The sequence below is a fragment of the Ranitomeya variabilis genome, chromosome 5, assembly GCF_051348905.1.
Source record: "Ranitomeya variabilis isolate aRanVar5 chromosome 5, aRanVar5.hap1, whole genome shotgun sequence".
In the NCBI taxonomy this organism is placed as follows: Eukaryota; Metazoa; Chordata; class Amphibia; order Anura; family Dendrobatidae; genus Ranitomeya; species Ranitomeya variabilis.
Window position 1 is genome coordinate 408,536,728 of NC_135236.1, and position 18,607 is coordinate 408,555,334.

The 18,607-nt window shown below is 44.2% G+C and overlaps 2 protein-coding genes across 3 annotated transcripts in view; both read right to left on the reverse strand.

Annotated features, from left to right (window-relative positions):
• The window catches only part of TMEM117 (transmembrane protein 117), a 606,553-nt gene that overhangs the window by 34,550 nt on the left and 553,396 nt on the right, over nucleotides 1-18,607 (reverse strand). The gene's annotated exons all lie outside the window — the stretch shown is intronic.
• Nucleotides 16,012-18,030, reverse strand: LOC143776114 (uncharacterized). The gene is made up of 4 exons (XM_077265135.1): nucleotides 17,783-18,030; nucleotides 17,463-17,679; nucleotides 17,210-17,369; nucleotides 16,012-17,098 (listed from the first exon to the last, which is right to left on the reverse strand). The coding sequence occupies exons 2-4, from the start codon at nucleotides 17,575-17,577 to the stop codon at nucleotides 16,081-16,083; spliced, it is 1,293 nt and encodes a 430-aa protein (XP_077121250.1). The 5' UTR covers nucleotides 17,578-17,679; nucleotides 17,783-18,030; the 3' UTR covers nucleotides 16,012-16,080.

Below are 18,607 nucleotides of genomic sequence, written 5' to 3' on the forward strand. Positions count from 1 at the left end.
AGTGCAACCTTAGCCCTAAGTGCAGCCGTAAGTGCAACCCTATCCCTAAGTGCAACCCTAACCCTAAGTGCAACCGTAAGTGCAACACTAGCCCTAAGTGCAACCCTAAGTGCAACCCTAACCCTAAGTGCAACCCTAAGTGCAACCCTAACCCTAAGTGCAACCCTAAGTGCAACCCTAAGTGCAACCCTATCCCTAAGTGCAACCCTATCCCTAAGTGCAACCCTAGCCCTAAGTGCAACCCTAACCCTAAGTGCAACCCTAACCCTAAGTGCAACCCTACCCCTAACCCTACCCCTAACCCTAACCCTAATGGAAAAACAAAAATAAATATAATTTCTGTATTTTATTATTGTCGCTACCTATGGGGGTGATAAAGGGGGGGTTATTTACTATTTTTTTTATTTTGATCGCTGTGATAGAACATGCACAGCGATCAAAATGTACCTGGAAAGAATCTGCCGGCCGGCAAATTCGGCGGGCGCACTGTGCATGCTCCCGCCATTTTGGAAGATGGAGGCGCCCATGGAGAAGACCGAGGACACCGGGAGGGACATCAGAGCTCTGTAAGTATAGGGGGGTGCGATCGGAGCATGGGGGTGGTGCGATCGGAGCACGGGGGGGGATCGGAGCATGGGGGGAGCAGACAGGAGGACGGGGGAGCGGACAGGAGGACGGAGGGGAGCATGGGACATGACAGGATGGAGAGGAGATCGGTGGCGGTGGGGGGGGGGCAGATTGGGGTCTCCAGCTGTGGCGGATGCTATTGCAGCATCGGCCATGGCTGGATTGTAATATTTCACCAATTTTCATAGGTGAAATATTACAGATTGCTCTGATTGGCGGTTTCACTTTCAACAGCCAATCAGAGCGATCGTAGCCACGGGGGGGGGGGGGGCGAAGCCACCCCCCCTGGGCTGAAGTACCACTCCCCCTGTCCCTGTAGGTCGGGAGAAATTGGAGTTAACCCTTTCACCCGGCCTGCAGGAGCGCGATCATTCTTTGACACAGCATATGCGTCACAGGTCGGATTGGCACCGACTTTCATGACGCATACGCTGTGTCACAGGTCGGGAAGGGATTAACATAAAGATCCATGTCCCCACCCCCTGTGCGCCCGCCCGCTGTTATTAAAATACTCACCCGCCTCCCTCGCTGGCGCTGCTTCCTGTCCTGGCCGCTCCTTCTACTGTATGAGCGGTCACGTGGGGCCACCAATTACAGTCATGAATATGCGGCTCCACATCCTATAGGGGTGGAGCCGCATGTTCATTTCTGTAATGGGCGGCCCCACGTGACCGCATACAGGAGAAGCTGCGGCCAGGACAGGACACTGCGAGGGAGGCGGGCGAGTATTTTAAGAACAGCGGGCGAGCGAACAGGGGGTGGGAGGGAGGTTGGGACATGGATCTTTATGTTAAACACGAGAAACAAACAAAAAAAAGGATTATTCATATCTTCTCTACAGCAAACGCTGCTGCAGAGAAGATATGAATGGCGGCTTCAGCACCATGTGGGGGGGGACAGCGCTTACTGTAGCGCTGTCTCCTGCACGGCACACGGACTGCACACGGACAACGTCCATGTGCGGTACGTGTTTTACACGGACCCATTGACTTTAATGGGTCCGTGTAATCCGTGCGCTCCCACGAACACTGACATGTCTCTGTGTTTGGCACACGGAGACACGGTCCGCAAAAAATCAATGACATCTGCACAGATGCATTGATTTCAATGTGTCTACGTGTGTCAGTGGCTCCGGTACGTGAGGAAACTGTCACCTCACGTACCGGAGCCACTGACGTGTGAAACCGGCCTTAGTAAGTTTTAGCTAAGTGCAGCATGACATAGGGGCAGATACCTTGATTCCAATGATGTGTCATTTACTCAGCTGTTTTGTGGTTTCAATAAAATCAATATTTTATTAGCAGGAAATTATCACTAGAGGACTAGTTGTCTTGTGACATCTAGTTCTCCTGCTCTGTGTAACCCCACCCTCACCACTGACTGGCAGCTTTCTGACAATTTACAGTGTACACAGAAAGCTGCCAATCAGTGGTATGGGCGAGGTTTTAAAGAGATCAGCATTCAGAGATCTGTTAGATCTGCAGCAGAGAAAGCAGATATTTTATCAAAACTGCAGCAATCATAATAGTAAGTGATCCATCGCTAGAATCATGGTCTCTGTTCCTACATCATGAGTCTCAGATTACATAGCAAAACCTGGCACTAGATTTCCTTTAACCCCTTCCCGACATATGACGCACAGTTACATCATATGTTGGAACCCTGTCCTTTCCTGGCAGATGATGGCTGTTTTATTTTACCTTCTTCTGACTCTAAAAGCCGTTGGTGGAACAGAGCTGGGCTTATGGGTTTTAACCTGTTAAATGCCACTGTCAATCTCTGGCAGTGACGTAATCTCGGGGCACCAATGGGTTGCCATGATGGCTAGGAGTCTGTTGGAGGTCCCTGTGCCTGTCATTACGGTACTCCTGTGAAAGCCAGCCTGTAGCTGGCATTCATAGGAGACCACGATTTTCAAAATACATAGTAATACTATTGTATTGCTGTGTATAGTACAAGTGATCAGACAATCACAGGTTCAAGTCCACTAAGGGAACTAAGAAGTGGAGTAGACATTTAAAAAATATATGTTTAAAAAAATAAAAAACTTAAAAAATTCAAATCACCCCTTTCTCTCCCATTAAAAATAAAAAAAGTATAAATTAACATATTTGTTATCGCTATGGCGATAAAAGTCCGATCAAAAAATAAAATAAATTAATCCAATTGGTAAACAGTGTTATTAGAACAAAAATCGAAAAGGAATTACATTTTTTCAGCAGCTACAACACTGCAATAAAATATAATAAGCGGAGACCAAAACATTGTATCTACCCCAAAATGGTATCAATAAAAACCTTAACTCAATGCGCAAAAAATAAGTCATCACACAGCCCCATTAACCAAAAACTTAAAATATTATAGGTGTTGGTAAATGGCAACACAAGCAAAATAAAGTCTTTTGACAAATTTCCAATTTTTTTTTCAAAACCTCAATTAAAAAAAACTGTGCATGTTTGGAATCTGCGTAATTATACTCACCTGAAGAATCATATTGACATGTCAATTTTACCGTATAGTGAATATGGTAAATGAAAAACCCAAAAGAAAAATTGTGGAATTGCGCTTTTTTTGCAATTTTATCACAGTTGTAATTCTTTTCCCCCGCTTTCCTGTGAATCACATAATAAAATGATTGCTGTCATTCAAAAGTAAAATTCATCCTGCAAAAAACAAGCCCTCATATTGTTATGTGGATGGAAAAATAAAAAAGTCATGGCTCTTGGAAGAAGGAGAGGAAAAAACAAAAAATGAAGAAACGGAAAATGGCTGTGACGAAGGGGTTAAGACAGAACTTACATCCTTTGCACTACCCTCTGGTCTTCTAACGCTGCCGTCACACTAGCAGTATTTGGTCAGTATTTTACATCAGTATTTGTAAGCCAAAACCAGGAGTGGAACAAATAGAGGAAAAGTATAATAGAAACATATGCACCACTTCTGCATTTATCACCCACTCCTGGTTTGGCTTACAAATACTGATGTAAAATACTGACCAAATACTGAATATGTGACGGCAGCCTGAAAGAGAAAATGCAATTCCAATATACAAAAAGACCAACAAACAAGTACTTTATATGTCAGTATAAAAAAATAATCTTTGTTTGAAAAATTCAGAAATATAATGTAAGAAGGTATCAGACAATGCAGTAGAAGACAATATAGTAAATAAATTACGGTACTAGTACATACAGGATATAACATATACTATTACCATGTGTACTGGAGCAACAAACAGATTGAGTAATTATGTAAAAAAACTAGCCAAAGTGTTACAATGTGCTAATAGAGGTAGAGATAGTAGACCAGCAAAGTAACCTGCTAGATTCGGTCCGTGGAAATAAGTACAAGTGTCAATTACAATAGATACATTTGTAAAGACTAATACCATATATTAAAAAGCTAGAAAACTAAAAGCCAAAAGAGTGCCAAGCTATCAAGGAGCCAAAGTAAAACACATTCCCATTACAAGTGCATCTCACAAAATTAGAATATCATCAAAAAGTTAATTTATTTAAGTTCTCCAATACAAAAAGTGAAACTCATATATTATATAGTCATTACAAACAGAGTGATCTATTTCAAGTGTTTATTTCTGTTAATGTTGATGATTATGGCTTACAGCCAATGAAAACTCATTATCTCAGTTAGGCCTCTTTCACATTTCCATCCTTTCTCTCCGGTCAAAATCCATCAATTTTTGAAAAAACAGGATCTAGCAAATTTTTCTGCAGGATCCTGTTTTTTCCCATAGACTTGTATTAGCGACGGATTGTGACGGATGGCCATACGATTCATCCGTCGTGCACTGGATCCATTGGAAAATTGCTATCGGGTCCTGCGCTGCCCGTCGTCAGCTATAATGGAAGCCTATGGACGCAGGATCCGTCGCTGACCGTCAAAAACAGGAATCCAGTGACGTATCTCGTCTTTCCATTCTGGGCATGCCTGGAAGTATTTTCTAGTCAGGGGAAAATCTCTCTCTCTCTCGAATTTTCTACATTCAAATTCAGGCAGTGCCAATTCAACGCATCAGTCAAAAAACTGAATGCGTTACATCCATTTTCCACTATTTTTAAGACATCTGTCGATACATCGCAGCGACGCTCTATGATGGCCGCCTGCCGACGGAAGTGTGAAAGAAGCCTAAATTAGAATACTTTACAACACCAGCTTGAAAAAAATGATTTTAAAAATCCAAAATGTTGGCCTACTTAAATGCATATTCAGTAAAAGCACTAAATACTTGGTCGGGGCTCCTTTTGCATCAAATACTGCATCAATGTGAAGTGGCATGGAGGCGATCAGTCTGTTGCACTGCTGAGGTGTTATGGAAGCCCAGGTTGCTTTGATAGCAGCCTTCAGCTTGTCTGCATTGTTGGGTCTGGTGTCTCTCATCTTCCTCTTAACAATACCCCATAGATTGTCTATGGGGTTAAGGTAAGGTGAGTTTGCTGGCCAAGTATTGAGTGCATTTATTGAACAGACATTTCAGTAGGCCAACATTCCGGATTTTAAAATAATTTTTTCAAGCTGGTGTTATATAGTATTCGAATTTACTGAGATAATGAGTTTTGGGTTTTCATTGGCTGTAAGCCATAATCATCAACATTACCAGATATAAACACTTGAAATGCATCACTCTGTTTGTAATGATTCTATCTAATATATGAGTTTCACTTATTGTATTGAAGAACTGAAATAAATTAACTTTTTGATGATATTCTAATTTTGTGAGATGCACCTGTATGTTTTCTCCTGCTGGAATTAGAGACTAGTAGGTTACCTTGCTGATCAGCTGACCTTTACTCATATTCGCACATTGTAACTTATTAGCTAGTTTTCTTACTTTGAGGTGTTATCTATTACTCAGACAACCCCATCTGAGCCCCTGTGTTTCCCCCCAGTAAAATAATAACACTTATGCTCACTCTTGATGCAGCTGCCATTCCAGGGGTGGTACCATCTCCTGGGGCTTGTGTGACATTGTTATGTCAAGCCATCTCTGTGACCAATCAGAACTGACTTCACTCTCCCCTTCTTCAAACAAATCAAGACATCTGGAGGAAGTGAGAGCTGATATTGCTCTCTCACCAACTCCAGATGTCAATCACGTTCGTAGGAGAGGAGAATGAAGTCAACACTTGACTGCAGGAACTGTGAGACATCACAATGTCACACAAGCCCCCGGAGATTCAGAGCCGACACTGCTGGAAAGGCATCACACAGAAGGTGAATATACGCGTTATTATTTCAGGAAAACATAGGGATTCAGAAGGGTTTGTAAGAGTAGTGGAAACCCCATTTTAAAGTGAACTGGTAAGCTCCAAAAATGCAATATTTTTACAGATATAGTGATAATCTGCAGGCAAATAGCTTTTAAATCATGCCTAGCAGGCTTCCTATAGCAGCCTCTACAGGGAGAAAATGAAGTTATAGTGATCACTACACAGTGAGTGTGTTGTTATCACTCCCCTGCACCTTGATTGACAGCCTGCTCTGCAGAGTTTGTTTGCATCATGTGTGTGCAGAGCAGGTTGTCAATTAATGTACAAGGAAGTGATTGCAGCCGTGCTCATTGTGTAGTGACCAGCTTCTGTAACCGCTCCCTACACCTCTCCGATGACTGGAAGTGAAACGCTGCTGAGAGAATATTACTTCATTTTCTCCCTGCAGCCACTGTTCCAGGGAGACATAATTAAATTGCTATTTACCTATACACTATCACTATATCTACAGGTATATAGCATTGTGACGCTGAGTCACTAATCACGGATAAGCTGTGAGACAGGGTAGTCAGGGAGGTCAGAGATCAGATACCAGGAGGTCTTGTAGTACAGAGGGGCAAGACAAAAGCATGGTCAAATAACAGTCCGGGGTCAAATGCCAGGAGGGCAAGTCAAGATAAGAGAAACAGATATTCAGAAGCCAAGTCTGGGGTCAGGTACCTGAGAGTGTCAAGAGCAATAGGGATAACACACACGAATAGTCAAGATAAATCCAAGGTCCATCAACAATATCAGTAAATCAGACACAGAGCAAAGCACACACATCACTGAGCAAAGCTACAGCTGACAATGGTCTGCTCATTGCTAGCCTGCTAAATAGCTACCAAATTAACAAGAATAGGAAATACCTGGATTAAAGCCAGCAGGCTAGGCCACATCGAGCAGCATGGCTGTCAGTCAAGATACTGAAAGACTAGCATGCATCAGCTTCAGATTGGATTACTGGGCTATCACTCACAATACCGAATGTCCACTATGCTAGAGATCTTATAGGGTGGCCGATCTATCACTCATAGCGTTCCTAGGCCACACTGAGTGATAAAACCATGACAAGCATATTTGGAGGTGAAAGGTTCCATTTAATAACTCAGTCTATTCATTACTTCACTACCCAATGTTGCTATATTGTGTAAAGACCTATAATTGAATACATGCCTTCTCCGGTTCTGCATGTCCATGTCCTCTATATTGTGACGCCTTCTAAAATCTAGTTTATCAATGATACAATGAAAGATTATATGTATAAACTGAAATACTGTATATGGTTGTTTACCTTTTTATGCATTGCAAAGAGTTTGCAATATGGTGCTATATCATAAATTACATTTGATGTACCCGACTCCCTGTCAAATCAGTCTTACCCTGTTACTGCTCTTGAACACAACAATCGCACTACGTGTATTATGTGTATTATGTGGTATTACATGCAATGTGAATAGTGATGTGCATCTTGCATAATGTGTTATGGTAATGTACTGTCACAACTCTGTTGTCAGGTGACCCGGGACAAGAGGCTCATTCCTGGCCCTAACGCTAGGGGGCACCCTAGCTTGCCCTGTTCCCTGGGTTACTTCTGAAGGTGAAGATGTCGGGGCCACATACCTTGCCTTATCCCCTCAATCCACCCTCCATCTGTACCCTTCCCCCACCCAGGGAAGATGAAAGTTGTAGTGCACCGTAGTACACCAACCAGATGAACAAGGTAACACAAACAAGGGAAATGGAAAATACCAGGCGCACAAATATTCACTCACATATAACTGAGGAATGCAGTGGGGAGTGGAGGATGAGGTAAAACCTAAACAGGGGAAGAGAAGGGAAATATCATACTCACTAAACCAAACAGTCAAATATAAACCCACCAAACTCCTACTCCTATAACCACAAACTACTATCCTCCCAGCCTCCTGCAGCAAAAGCTACTCTTGACAATGTGTGTCAGTCAGGACTCAGATTATATAGGGGATAGAAGTGGCTAACAGTGCTCAGCTGAGAGCCCTAGCTCCCAGAGCTCTCAACATGGCAAAATATCCCCTGTACTGCCAAAAGAAATTTATACTGTTTAAAAAGAAGGTGAAGTGCTTCTTTTCAGTGTAGGAGTAAGGTGCAATCAGATGATGCAGTCTTCTGGCTCCTCCATATCGTGGTAACCCTGTGACATGTACAGCACGGGTAAGTAATGTAAAGTGTTAATGTATAATTTCAGTAGGGCAGGGTAAGCACAGGATTATATTAGGTCTACTCTGACCAAGCTGAAGTTGTGCTCGTTGCATGAAAGAGAAAAGGAAAATGAGAAGGGAACTGTTTCGCATTCCTGAAGGTAAGTGACCTTAAATGTGAAGGGTGTTGGCCAGGATGGATGAAGTTTTGTGTTTTTCCCACATTGCGTATCCTCCCTGCTGGATTGAGGGACTGTGAACCACTTAAGAGTCTCAAACCCTTTTCTGCCTTTATGGACTCTGATAAAATGCCCCATGGACTCTGGCCCATCTTTCCATGAACTCTACCTCTTATTTGCCATGAACTTGGCCCCCAGGGACTTCGAGCATGACACTAGGGCAGCATTGTGCACTTTAAACGGACTGTTGTTCACAAAAGGTGCAGGGTAGGAAGCTGACAACCCAGTGTTACAGCTGGGTCAGGTCTGTGTGAACTATACTCTTGGCTTAAAGGACTTATGAGTGACTGTATGGACTGTGCTCCTGGACTGCTGGAGCTATTGATGTGTTGGCCAACAGACCAATGGTTATAAAGAATGTGGGCATGATGTGTCAGGGTCTCCAAACTGATGAGACTGGAGTCATGCGGACCCAGTGAGGCAAATGGACAACCCAATGTCCATACCCATTTGAAGAATCTGAACTCTGTCCATGGACTGTTGGACAACTGTTGTTGTGTGGGTCTAAGTCTCCATTGTTTTACAGGCAACATGTACTTGGATGAACATTAGTCTGTGGTTCTAACAGAGAGGACCACCTAATTGAAGTGTTGTTCAGGAGGAGAACTTGGTAAGTGCTCAAGGACTGATGGACAGTTGTTATGCTGGCCTAGGGACCCAAGAACATGAGCTCTTTTATTCTTGGGTTAGTGATCTGGGATCAGAGAAGTGCAGTGACAAGTCTAAGTTCAAGTCCAGTGGGCTACTAGGGTCAGCATGTGACCACAATTCTAGGTAGTAGGATGTCATACTGGAATCCCGAGCATACTTGTCACAGATTTACTGCAACAGAGAGGAGGCAGAAGATTGCAGCATCTGATTTCTCCTACCCCTGCACTGTTTAGAAGCACTTCACCTTCATATTAAACGGTAGAGGTTTCTTTTAGAATACAGGGGTTAATCTGGTCAGTTGAGAGCTCTTGGAAGCTTTCCTGCATTAAGGGTACTGTCACACAGTGGCACTTTGATCGCTACGACGGTACGATCTGTGACGTTCCAGCGATATCCATACGACATCGCTGTGTCTGACACGCAGCAGCGATCAGGGACCCTGCTGAGAATCGTACGTCGTAGCAGATCGTTTGGAACTTTCTTTCGTCGCTGGATCTCCCGATCGTTGCTTGTAACCAGGGTAAACATTGGGTTACTAAGCGCAGGGCCGCACTTAGTAACCCGATGTTTACCCTGGTTACCAGCGTAAAAGTAAAAAAAAAAAGAAACGTACATACTCACATTCAGGTGTCCTTCGGGTCCCTTGCCGTCTGCTTCCCGCTCTGACTGACTCCCGGCCGTAAGGCAGTACAGAGCATAGCGGTGACGTCACCGCTGTGATCTGCTTTCACTTTACGGCGGCACTCAGTCAGAGCGGGAAGCAGACGGCAAGGGACCTGACAGACACCGGAATGTGAGTATGTACGGTTTGTTTGTTTTTTACTTTTACGCTGGTAACCAGGGTAAACATCGGGTTACTAAGTGCGGCCCTGCGCTTAGTAACCCGATGTTTACCCTGGTTACCCGGGGCCTTCGGCATCGTTGGTCGCTGGAGAGCGGTCTGTGTGACAGCTCCCCAGCGACCACACAACGACTTTCCAACGATCACGGCCAGGTCGTATCGCTGGTCGTGATCGTTGGAAAGTTGCAGAGTGTGACAGTACCCTAAGGCTCTCAGCTGATCAGTTGGCCACTCCCCTCTGCTATATATTCTGGGCCCTGGCAAGCACTCATTGCCAGAGTTAGCTTCATGCTGCATGGTTTAGGAGATAGTGGTTTATTATTGTTTGAGAAAGCGTTTGGTAGATGTGTCTGAGACTGTTGCTATGTTTTGGTTTTGTGCTAATCCCCTCCTTCTCCTACTTTGGTTTTACCCCATTCTCCACACCCTGGTGTTTACTTCTGTTGTTTGTGTGAGTACAGTGGGGAAAAAAGTATTTAGTCAGCCACCAATTGTGTAAATTCTCCCACTTAAGATGAGAGAGGCCTGTAATTGACATCATAGGTAGACCACAACTATGAGAGTCACAATGAGAAAACAAATCCAAAAAATCACCTTGTCTGATTTGGTAAGATTTATTTTGCAAATTATGGTGGAAAATAAGTATTTGGTCACCTAAAAACATGCAAGATTTCTGGCCCTCGCAGACCTGTAACTTCTTCTTTAAGAGGGTCCTCTGTCCTCCACTCATTACCTATAGTAATGGCACCTGTTTGAACCTATTATCATTATAAAAGACATCTGTCCACAACCTTAAACAGTCACACTCCAAACCTCCACTATGGTGAAGACCAAAGAGCTGTCGAAGGACACCAGAAACAAAATTGTAGCCCTGCACCAGGCTGGAAAGACTGAATCTGCAATAGGCAAGCAGCTTGGTGTGATGAAATCAACTGTGGGAACAATAATAAGAAAATGGAAGACATACAAGACCACTAACAATCTCCACCGATCTGGGGCTCCACGCAAGATCTCACCCCGTGAGGACAAAATGATAACAAGAATGGTAAGCAAAAATCTCAGAACCACATGGGGGGACCTAGAGAATGAGCTGCATAGAGCTGGGACCACCGTAACAAGGGCTACCATCAGTAACACACTAAACCACCGGAGACTCAGATTCTGCAGTGCCAGACGTGTCCCCCTGCTTAAGCTAGTACATGTCCGGGCCCGTCTGAAGTTTGCTAGAGAGCATTTTGATTATCCAGAAGAGTATTGGGAGTATGTCATATAGTCTGATGAAACCAAAGTAGAACTGTTTGGTTGAAACAAAACTTGTCGTGTTTGGAGGAGACAGAATGCTGAGTTGCATCCAAAGAACACCATACCTACTGTGAAGCATGGTCGTGGCAGTATCATGCTTTGGGGCTGTTTCTCTGCAAAGGGACCAAAACAACTGATCCGTGTACATGAAATAATGAATGGGGCCATGTATCGTAAGATTTTGAGTGCAAACCTCCTTCCATCAGTAAGGGCATTGAAGATGAAACATGGATGGGTCCTTTCAGCATGATAATGATCCCAAGCACACTGCCAGGGCAACAAAGGAGTGGCTTTGTAAGAAGCATATGAAGGTCCTGGAGTGGCCTAGCCAGTGTCCAGATCTCGACCCCATAGAAAACCTTTGGAGGGAGTTGAAAGTCTGTGTTGCCCAGCGACAGGCCCAAAACATCACTGCTCTAGAGGAGATCTGCATGGAGGAACGGGCCAACATACCACCAACAGTGTGTGCCAACCTTGTGAAGACTTACAGAAAACGTCTGACCTCTGTCATTGCCAACAAAGGTTAAATAATAAAATATTGAGATGAACTTTTGTTAATTACCAAATACTTATTTTCCACCATAATTTGCAAAATAAATCTTGCCAAATCAGACAAGGTGATTTTCTGGATTTATTTTCTCATTCTGACTCTCATAGTTGTGGTCTACCTATGATGTCAATTACAGGCCTCTCTTATCTTTTTAACTGGGAGAACTTGCACAATTGATGGCTGACTAAATACTTTTTTCCCCACTGTATATTTTTATTATTGGTATTTTCCTTTATCCCTGTTTGTATTACCTTGTTAGTTAGTTTGGTTGATTTATTATGGTACACTACTACTCCCCTCTTCCCTGAGTGGGGGAAGGGTACAGAGTGAGTGCTGATTCAGGAGCTAAGGCAAGGTACATGGCCCTGGTGTCCTAACAGTGTGAGTTAGGTTGACCCCAGCATTAGGGACAGGAAAGGAGCCCCTGGTCCTGGGACACCCGACAACACAGTCATGACAATACTCACCTGTTGCGCCCAGAGCCCAAGGTCTGACTTAGGGGCTGCCGATCACATCGTGTCCTTTGGCGCACAAGGGAAGATGGACAGGGCCCACCAAGACAGAAGGTAATGGATCCCGGGTGCTCTGCTGAATGGGAAGGGAGATCCCTGGCGCTAACAGAGCCTGTGGGCAAAGGGTTGTTCAAGGAGGACTGAATGGTAGGTCTGAAGGCGTGCTCTGCTAAGAAAGTAAGTAATATGAATTGCTGTGGCCTATCTCATGTGCTACCACTTGATCAACTTAGATTGACTAGTAAATGTTTGCTTGTTGCAATCAACAAGGTGTCCCCAGAGTTGTGTGTGGTGGCTCCTGAGGATGGAGGCCTGGAGACAGCTGATGCCTACAGCCTACAAATGAGTGTGATGCACCCCACACCTAACAACACACTTTTACTGGGACACTGTTTATCTGTAAAGTGGCAGAGCATAACAGGACAGCAGCTCAGTCATGGCTACCGCTCTCACACACTTCACAGCTGTATATCCTAAGTCAGGGGAGAAGGCTCTTTAAAGAGTAGATATTGACTTATAGGATTGCTGCTTCCACTAGGTAACACTAGGATTCCTGTACTTTTCCACTGTGAAGAGGCTAGTTGCACATGTAATTATTGGGTGATACCTGTTTCTTGACATTGGTGCACCTTTTCTGTAACCTATTTTTCAGTACTCTTCTGATATTTCAGTAGAATCACATGTTCAGAAGCAGCTAAAACAGCTCCACAGTGTAAGAATCCCTGCAATCAGCTGCCTATAGCTTAGATCCCTAGAATTTTGATGTGACAAAAGTGAATTAGGCCAACTTTAGTTACAGTCCTATTTGAATTGTTCGTTTTTCAGCAAAATTTATATTTATCAAGGTACAATCTATTTTCTCAGTTAAATTCATAAAAAAACGCAGGTTGCCCTCTGAAAAAACACTGTGTAATTGGAAATAACCTAAGCTGGCATGTTGACTATTTACATGCATTACTTACACTGTCCCAAATCTGATAAGGAACTACATAATTAAATCTTTCAGTCAAGCTTTATTTTCTTACACTGCTGCCAGCGTGTGTCATGTTAGGAGATTTCACAATGTTTCCTGTGTTATAATGTAAACCTTGCAGGCATGTTGTTCTCATACACTAAGAATTATTAAAGATTATTAAAAAAGAAGCACACAGGACTCAATGGGGCAATTATCTTAATCCAGAAATGCCGATACTCAAGAAGATGCACACATGTATCAGTAAGGCTAGTTTCACACTAGCGTTTACTGCATTACGTCGCAAATCCGTTTTTTTGCCGAAAAAACGGATGCGTCAAAAAATTGAAAAACGGTGACAAACGTATGCCACGCATCCAGCATTTCGACGGATCCGTCGCAAATCCGCTAAACGTTTCCGTCGAAAATACTGGATGCGTTGCATACGTTGTATCCGTTTTACCATCCGTTGTATCCGTTTTTCCGACGGATCCGTTTTTAAAAGGGGAGGCTCCCAAAATTTGATTGGCTACTGGAAAATTTGAAAAACTATATAGTACTGTATTTACAGCCCATCTTTGTGGGTTTTAGTTTTGTGGCAGCGATGGAAGGTGTTCTTGGGAGGATTGCTAGTTTGGTTACCGACGTTATCTTTGAGACAAATCGCCTGGATATCATAGTGCGGGAGAAGGAGGCGGCAGCGGAAAGGCGTAGGATGCTTCTGCAGCAACGGAGACGAAGACGAATGTGGATTCATCCGATTAATCAACTACGGATGACCCGGGGTGTCCAGTCCACTCTGTACCTGGAGTTGCGGCACAATCCACACAAATTCCACAACTACGTGCGGATGAGGATTGAACATTTTGATTTTTTGCTTGCAAAACTGGAGGATGTCATCCGAAGACAGGATACAAGGATGAGGCTTGCCATCACACCGGCGGAGCGGCTGATGGTGACCCTGCGGTAAGCCTCTTTTTTTTATTTCATTGCTGATATTGAATGTTATATTACATGCTGCAGAAAATACTGCGCTGGCATATTGCGCACTATTTTCTGCAGCATGTAGTTTTGGTTTTCTTGGCGGACATTCAACTGCTTTATTTAAATGTCATTGCTGATATTGAATGTTAACAGACTGCAGAAAATACTGTGCTGAAATATTGCGTTGCATTTTCTGCAGTTTTTTTTTTTTTGGGTTTTTTTGGGTTTGATGACATGCAACTGCTTTTTTCCTGTCATTGGTCATTTTGAATGTTATATTACATGCTGCAGACAATACTGCGCTGACATATTGCGCACTATTTTCTGCAGCATGTAGTTTGTGTTTTCTTGGCGGACATTCAACTGCTTTATTTAAATGTCATTGCTCATATTGAATGTTAGATAACAGACTGCAGAAAATACTGCGCTGAAATATTGCGTTGCATTTTCTGCAGTTTTTTTTTTTTTGGGTTTTTTGGGTTTGATGACATGCAACTGCTTTTTTCCTGTCATTGGTCATTTTGAATGTTATATTACATGCTGCAGACAATACTGCGCTGACATATTGCGCACTATTTTCTGCAGCATGTAATTTGGGTTTTCTTGGCGGACATTCCACTGTTTTTTTACACCGGATTCATGCTGGTTTTATTGGGTCTCCTGTCATTTTAAAAAAAATTAACAGTGCCATATTATAAAAAATTGCACAGACAAACAATTTTTAACATTTTTTTTTTTTTTTTTTTTATAAAGTTTCCTAGCTACGGGTGAATCTATGACTTCGCTCCATTATCAGTTCAGGCTGGGCATTTCAACTATCTCTGGAATAGTGAAGGACACATGTCGGGCTGTTTGGACCACTTTGCAACCAGAGTATATCCCCCAACCATCCACGGAAATCTGGTTGCGAAGTGCTGAAGAGTTTCAGCAAATTTGCAATTTCCCTAATTGTGTGGGTGCAGTTGACGGGAAACACATAAGGATTGCGAAACCGGCAGGAACAGGATCGGAGTATTATAATTATAAGAAGTATTTCTCCATCGTCCTTATGGCTATTGCAGACGCCAACTGCAGGTTCCTTGCCGTGGACATTGGAGCGTATGGACGGTCCAATGATTCGCAAGTGTTTAAAAACTCTCCGATGGGTCGTTGCCTTTATGGAGAGAGCTACGATTTCCCGCCAGCCAGACCACTGCCAGGAACAAATGACCCAGCCCTGGAATATGTCTTTGTAGGTGATGAAGCCTTTCAACTGTCGCTGCACCTACTGAAACCGTACAGTAGCCGGAACTTAAACCATACCAAGCGGGTCTTTAATTACCGGCTTACTAGAGCACGAAGAGTAGTGGAGTGTTCCTTTGGCATATTGACGGCGAAGTGGCGAGTTCTGCTGACGGCTATCAAGCTGAAAACAACAACTATAGACGAGGTAGTTAAAGCCTGTGTGGTGCTCCACAACTTTGTCCTGTCAAAGGAGCCCGTTTCTTTGGATGATGAAGAGTTGGAGACCACCTTGTGGGACTACCGCAGCAGCTCGGTTCGCTCTACAGGTTCAGTTACAAGGATGAGGGACCAGTTTGCCGATTATTTTGTCTCACCTGTCGGGCGGATCCCGTGGCAAGACATGATTGTGTAACCTGTTTCCCATGTGTAACCTGTTTCCCATGTGTTTTGGTTATGTAAAAAAAGTGTTTCTGCCCCCCCCCCAAAAAAAAAGGCCCAAAAGCGTGGTTTTCTTGCTAGTAAAACCATTATGTTATACCCTTTACATGTCTGGTGTTTGTTTTTATTAAACCTTTTTTTATTATATTACCTTAATAAATCCACACACACACAAAGAGTAGAATTGTAATCCGAATTTTATTTTAACTCTTTTTTTTTTTTTTTTTTTTTGTTTTGCAAAAAAAATATATATATATTTTCCAACATTTTTATAGAAAAATTAGAACATTTTTTAGAATCTTATTTACACACTTTACAAATTTTCAAAGTGTTGGGTGGAGATATGAGAGGAGGATGTGCCGGAAGGTTGGACCACGTCGATAGGTGGGGAAACCCTACTTGTTTGGGGTGCAGTGGAAGTGGGGGTTAAACCAAGAGGCTGACCAGAGGGGGGTGGTGTTGGGGTAGGTGGAAGAGAAAAGTTCAGTAAGGAAAACATTGGGGAAGTAATTTGGTCTAGGGGCCGGGATTGTTGTGGGGACTGGGTCGGGTATTGTGACTGGGTAGGGTAGTGGGAGTGGCGTGGGGTTTGGTAATGGTGCTGGTGTGGGGATTGGAGCTGGGTTTGGTAATGCTGCTGGTGTGGGTATTGGGGCTGGGTTTGGTAATGGGGGGTATGGTGTGGAAATGGGGCCTGGTGTGGAATTGGAGTGGAGGTGTGGTGAGGTGTGTGGGTCGATTCATTAATGGCCTGCAGTGCAGCATTATGGCAGGTATTCATTACCCGCATCTGTTGCTCAAAAGAAAGCTTCTCCATGCTCATGAGCATGGATTGGAAAAAAAGGTTGGCCGGATCGGGACTTACAGCTGAATGCAGCCTATCCAAGCGACTGCTGGTTTCCTGGCTTGTTTCACTGATGCGTGATTGCACCATGTTGAAACCAGCAGTCACTTGCTCTCCCAAAATTTTGAAAGAGCCTTGGAAGGATGCATTCAGGTGTAAGAACTCAGGAGCATAGCTCCTTTCCTGACCCCTCTGGCGCTGCCGCCACGAACCTAATGGTGGTGTCGAGGTGGCAGGATCAGAGGGGTGGGGTAAAGGGAACGCTAACTGTTCAGCATCAGATGCGAGCAATGAAGCCTGCAATAATGCTCCACTGCTTGGGGCGGATGAAGTGGAGGGGACAGAGGGGTCAGAGGAGAGGACAGAGGGGTCAGAGGAGGGGACAGAGGTGTGGGGCCTACCGACGTGGCCCTCAGTGGCGGACTCAGGAGGGATCGCTTCAGAGGGCGCAGAGGAAGATGCAGGCGCCCGGTGGCTGGAGAAGGTGCTGTGAAAGAAAAAACAAAAGAAATTAATACATTGGAATGAAAAAGCCCTGACTGAAAGCAAACTAAGTAGACAGGTTAACATGGTTATAATTGGGCTGTAGAATACTTACACTCTGCTTAGCATGGTTCGCCTCAGGAAGGAGAGGGCCTGGCCATATTTATATCTGCTCCTCTTCCTTCCTGCAGAGCCACTCGGGGCCTTCATCTCATCATTGAATTCCCTCTTAAAGCGATCCCTCAGTGACCGCCACCGCTTCCTAACCTTTCCAACTGTGAAGACAAGAATCAAAAGAAAAAACAAAAAATTGGTAAATGCAATACATTACAGTCAGCTCAAAACATCACTGGAAAGTGAATACTTACCTAGTTTGCTCTGCTGCTGAGGATGAAGGCTCTCCCGCCTTGGAAACAGGGTGCGACACACTTCGTCCCAGAGCCGACGGGTGACACCGGTATCTGCATGCCTGCGGTCAGCCATGTTCCACAGCGGCTCCCGCTCACGAACCTCCTCGATGAGACAGTCTACATCAATGTCATCATCATCATCATCCTCCTCTTCTGCGGGAGCACGCTGTGAAGCCTGTGTCAAAAAAAAAAAAAAAAAAAAGGAAAACAAACAAATTAGTACACTGAAATACTAAAGTACCAATAGAATCCCCCTCCCCCCCAAAAAAAAAACTCACTGATGGCCGACCGTGGCGACGAGTCCGCCGACTCTGGGACTGTCTGGGAGAGCCTTCAGCGGCAGCAGCAGGAGCAGCAGCAGCAGCTTGAAATGAAGGAAACAAATTCTCAGTTAAGGTAGGCAGGTGTTTAGTAATCTGTTTTGTGTATGGTGCAGTGTGATGTGCGAAGCAACTGTTTCACCACTACTTACACTTGGTTCCTCCTCCACTTGCATCTCTCCACCCGTCTCGCCCCCTTCTGACAGCTCCTCATCTGATTCAGCTTCCTGTTGAAACATAATGTATGCATGTAGTTATCCATAAAAATTTAATTTAAAGAAATTTAAAAAAAAAAAAAAATTTTGTGTTAACTTACCGATACACGCTGTTGCTGTGGAGGAGGGCTGTCAGAAGAGGACATCGTTTTGTGGTCCTGGTGGGCAGCGGCTGTGTCCTGGTGGGCAGCGGCTGTGTCCTGGTGGGCAGCGGCTGTGTCCTGGTGGGCAGCGGCTGTGTCCTGGTGGTTCTGTAAGTTAAAGACACACTTGCAATCTGCTCGACACATTGAAGTAGCAGATTGGGGTCTTCAAAACTTACTTCTAGCTCTTTAGCTGTGGTCCTGGTGGGCAGCGGCTGTGTCCTGGTGGGCAGTGGCTGTGTCCTGGTGGGCAGCGGCTGTGTCCTGGTGGGCAGCGGCTGTGTCCTGGTGGTTCTGTAAGTTAAAGACACACTTGCAATCTGCTCGACACATTGAAGTAGCAGATTGGGGTCTTCAAAACTTACTTCTAGCTCTTTAGCTGTGGTCCTGGTGGGCAGCGGCTGTGTCCTGGTGGGCAGTGGCTG

What these genes read in the sequence shown, in the direction of transcription:
- LOC143776114 (XM_077265135.1), bottom strand. Translation starts at nt 17,577, where the DNA reads ATGGCTGACCGCAGGCATGCAGATACCGGTGTCACCCGTCGGCTCTGG. An exon ending in TCAGCAGCAGAGCAAACTAG is followed by an intron (nt 17,370 to 17,462) that starts GTAAGTATTCAC and finishes TTGTCTTCACAG; the next exon opens with TTGGAAAGGTTAGGAAGCGG. An exon ending in CGAACCATGCTAAGCAGAGT is followed by an intron (nt 17,099 to 17,209) that starts GTAAGTATTCTA and finishes TTTCTTTCACAG; the next exon opens with CACCTTCTCCAGCCACCGGG.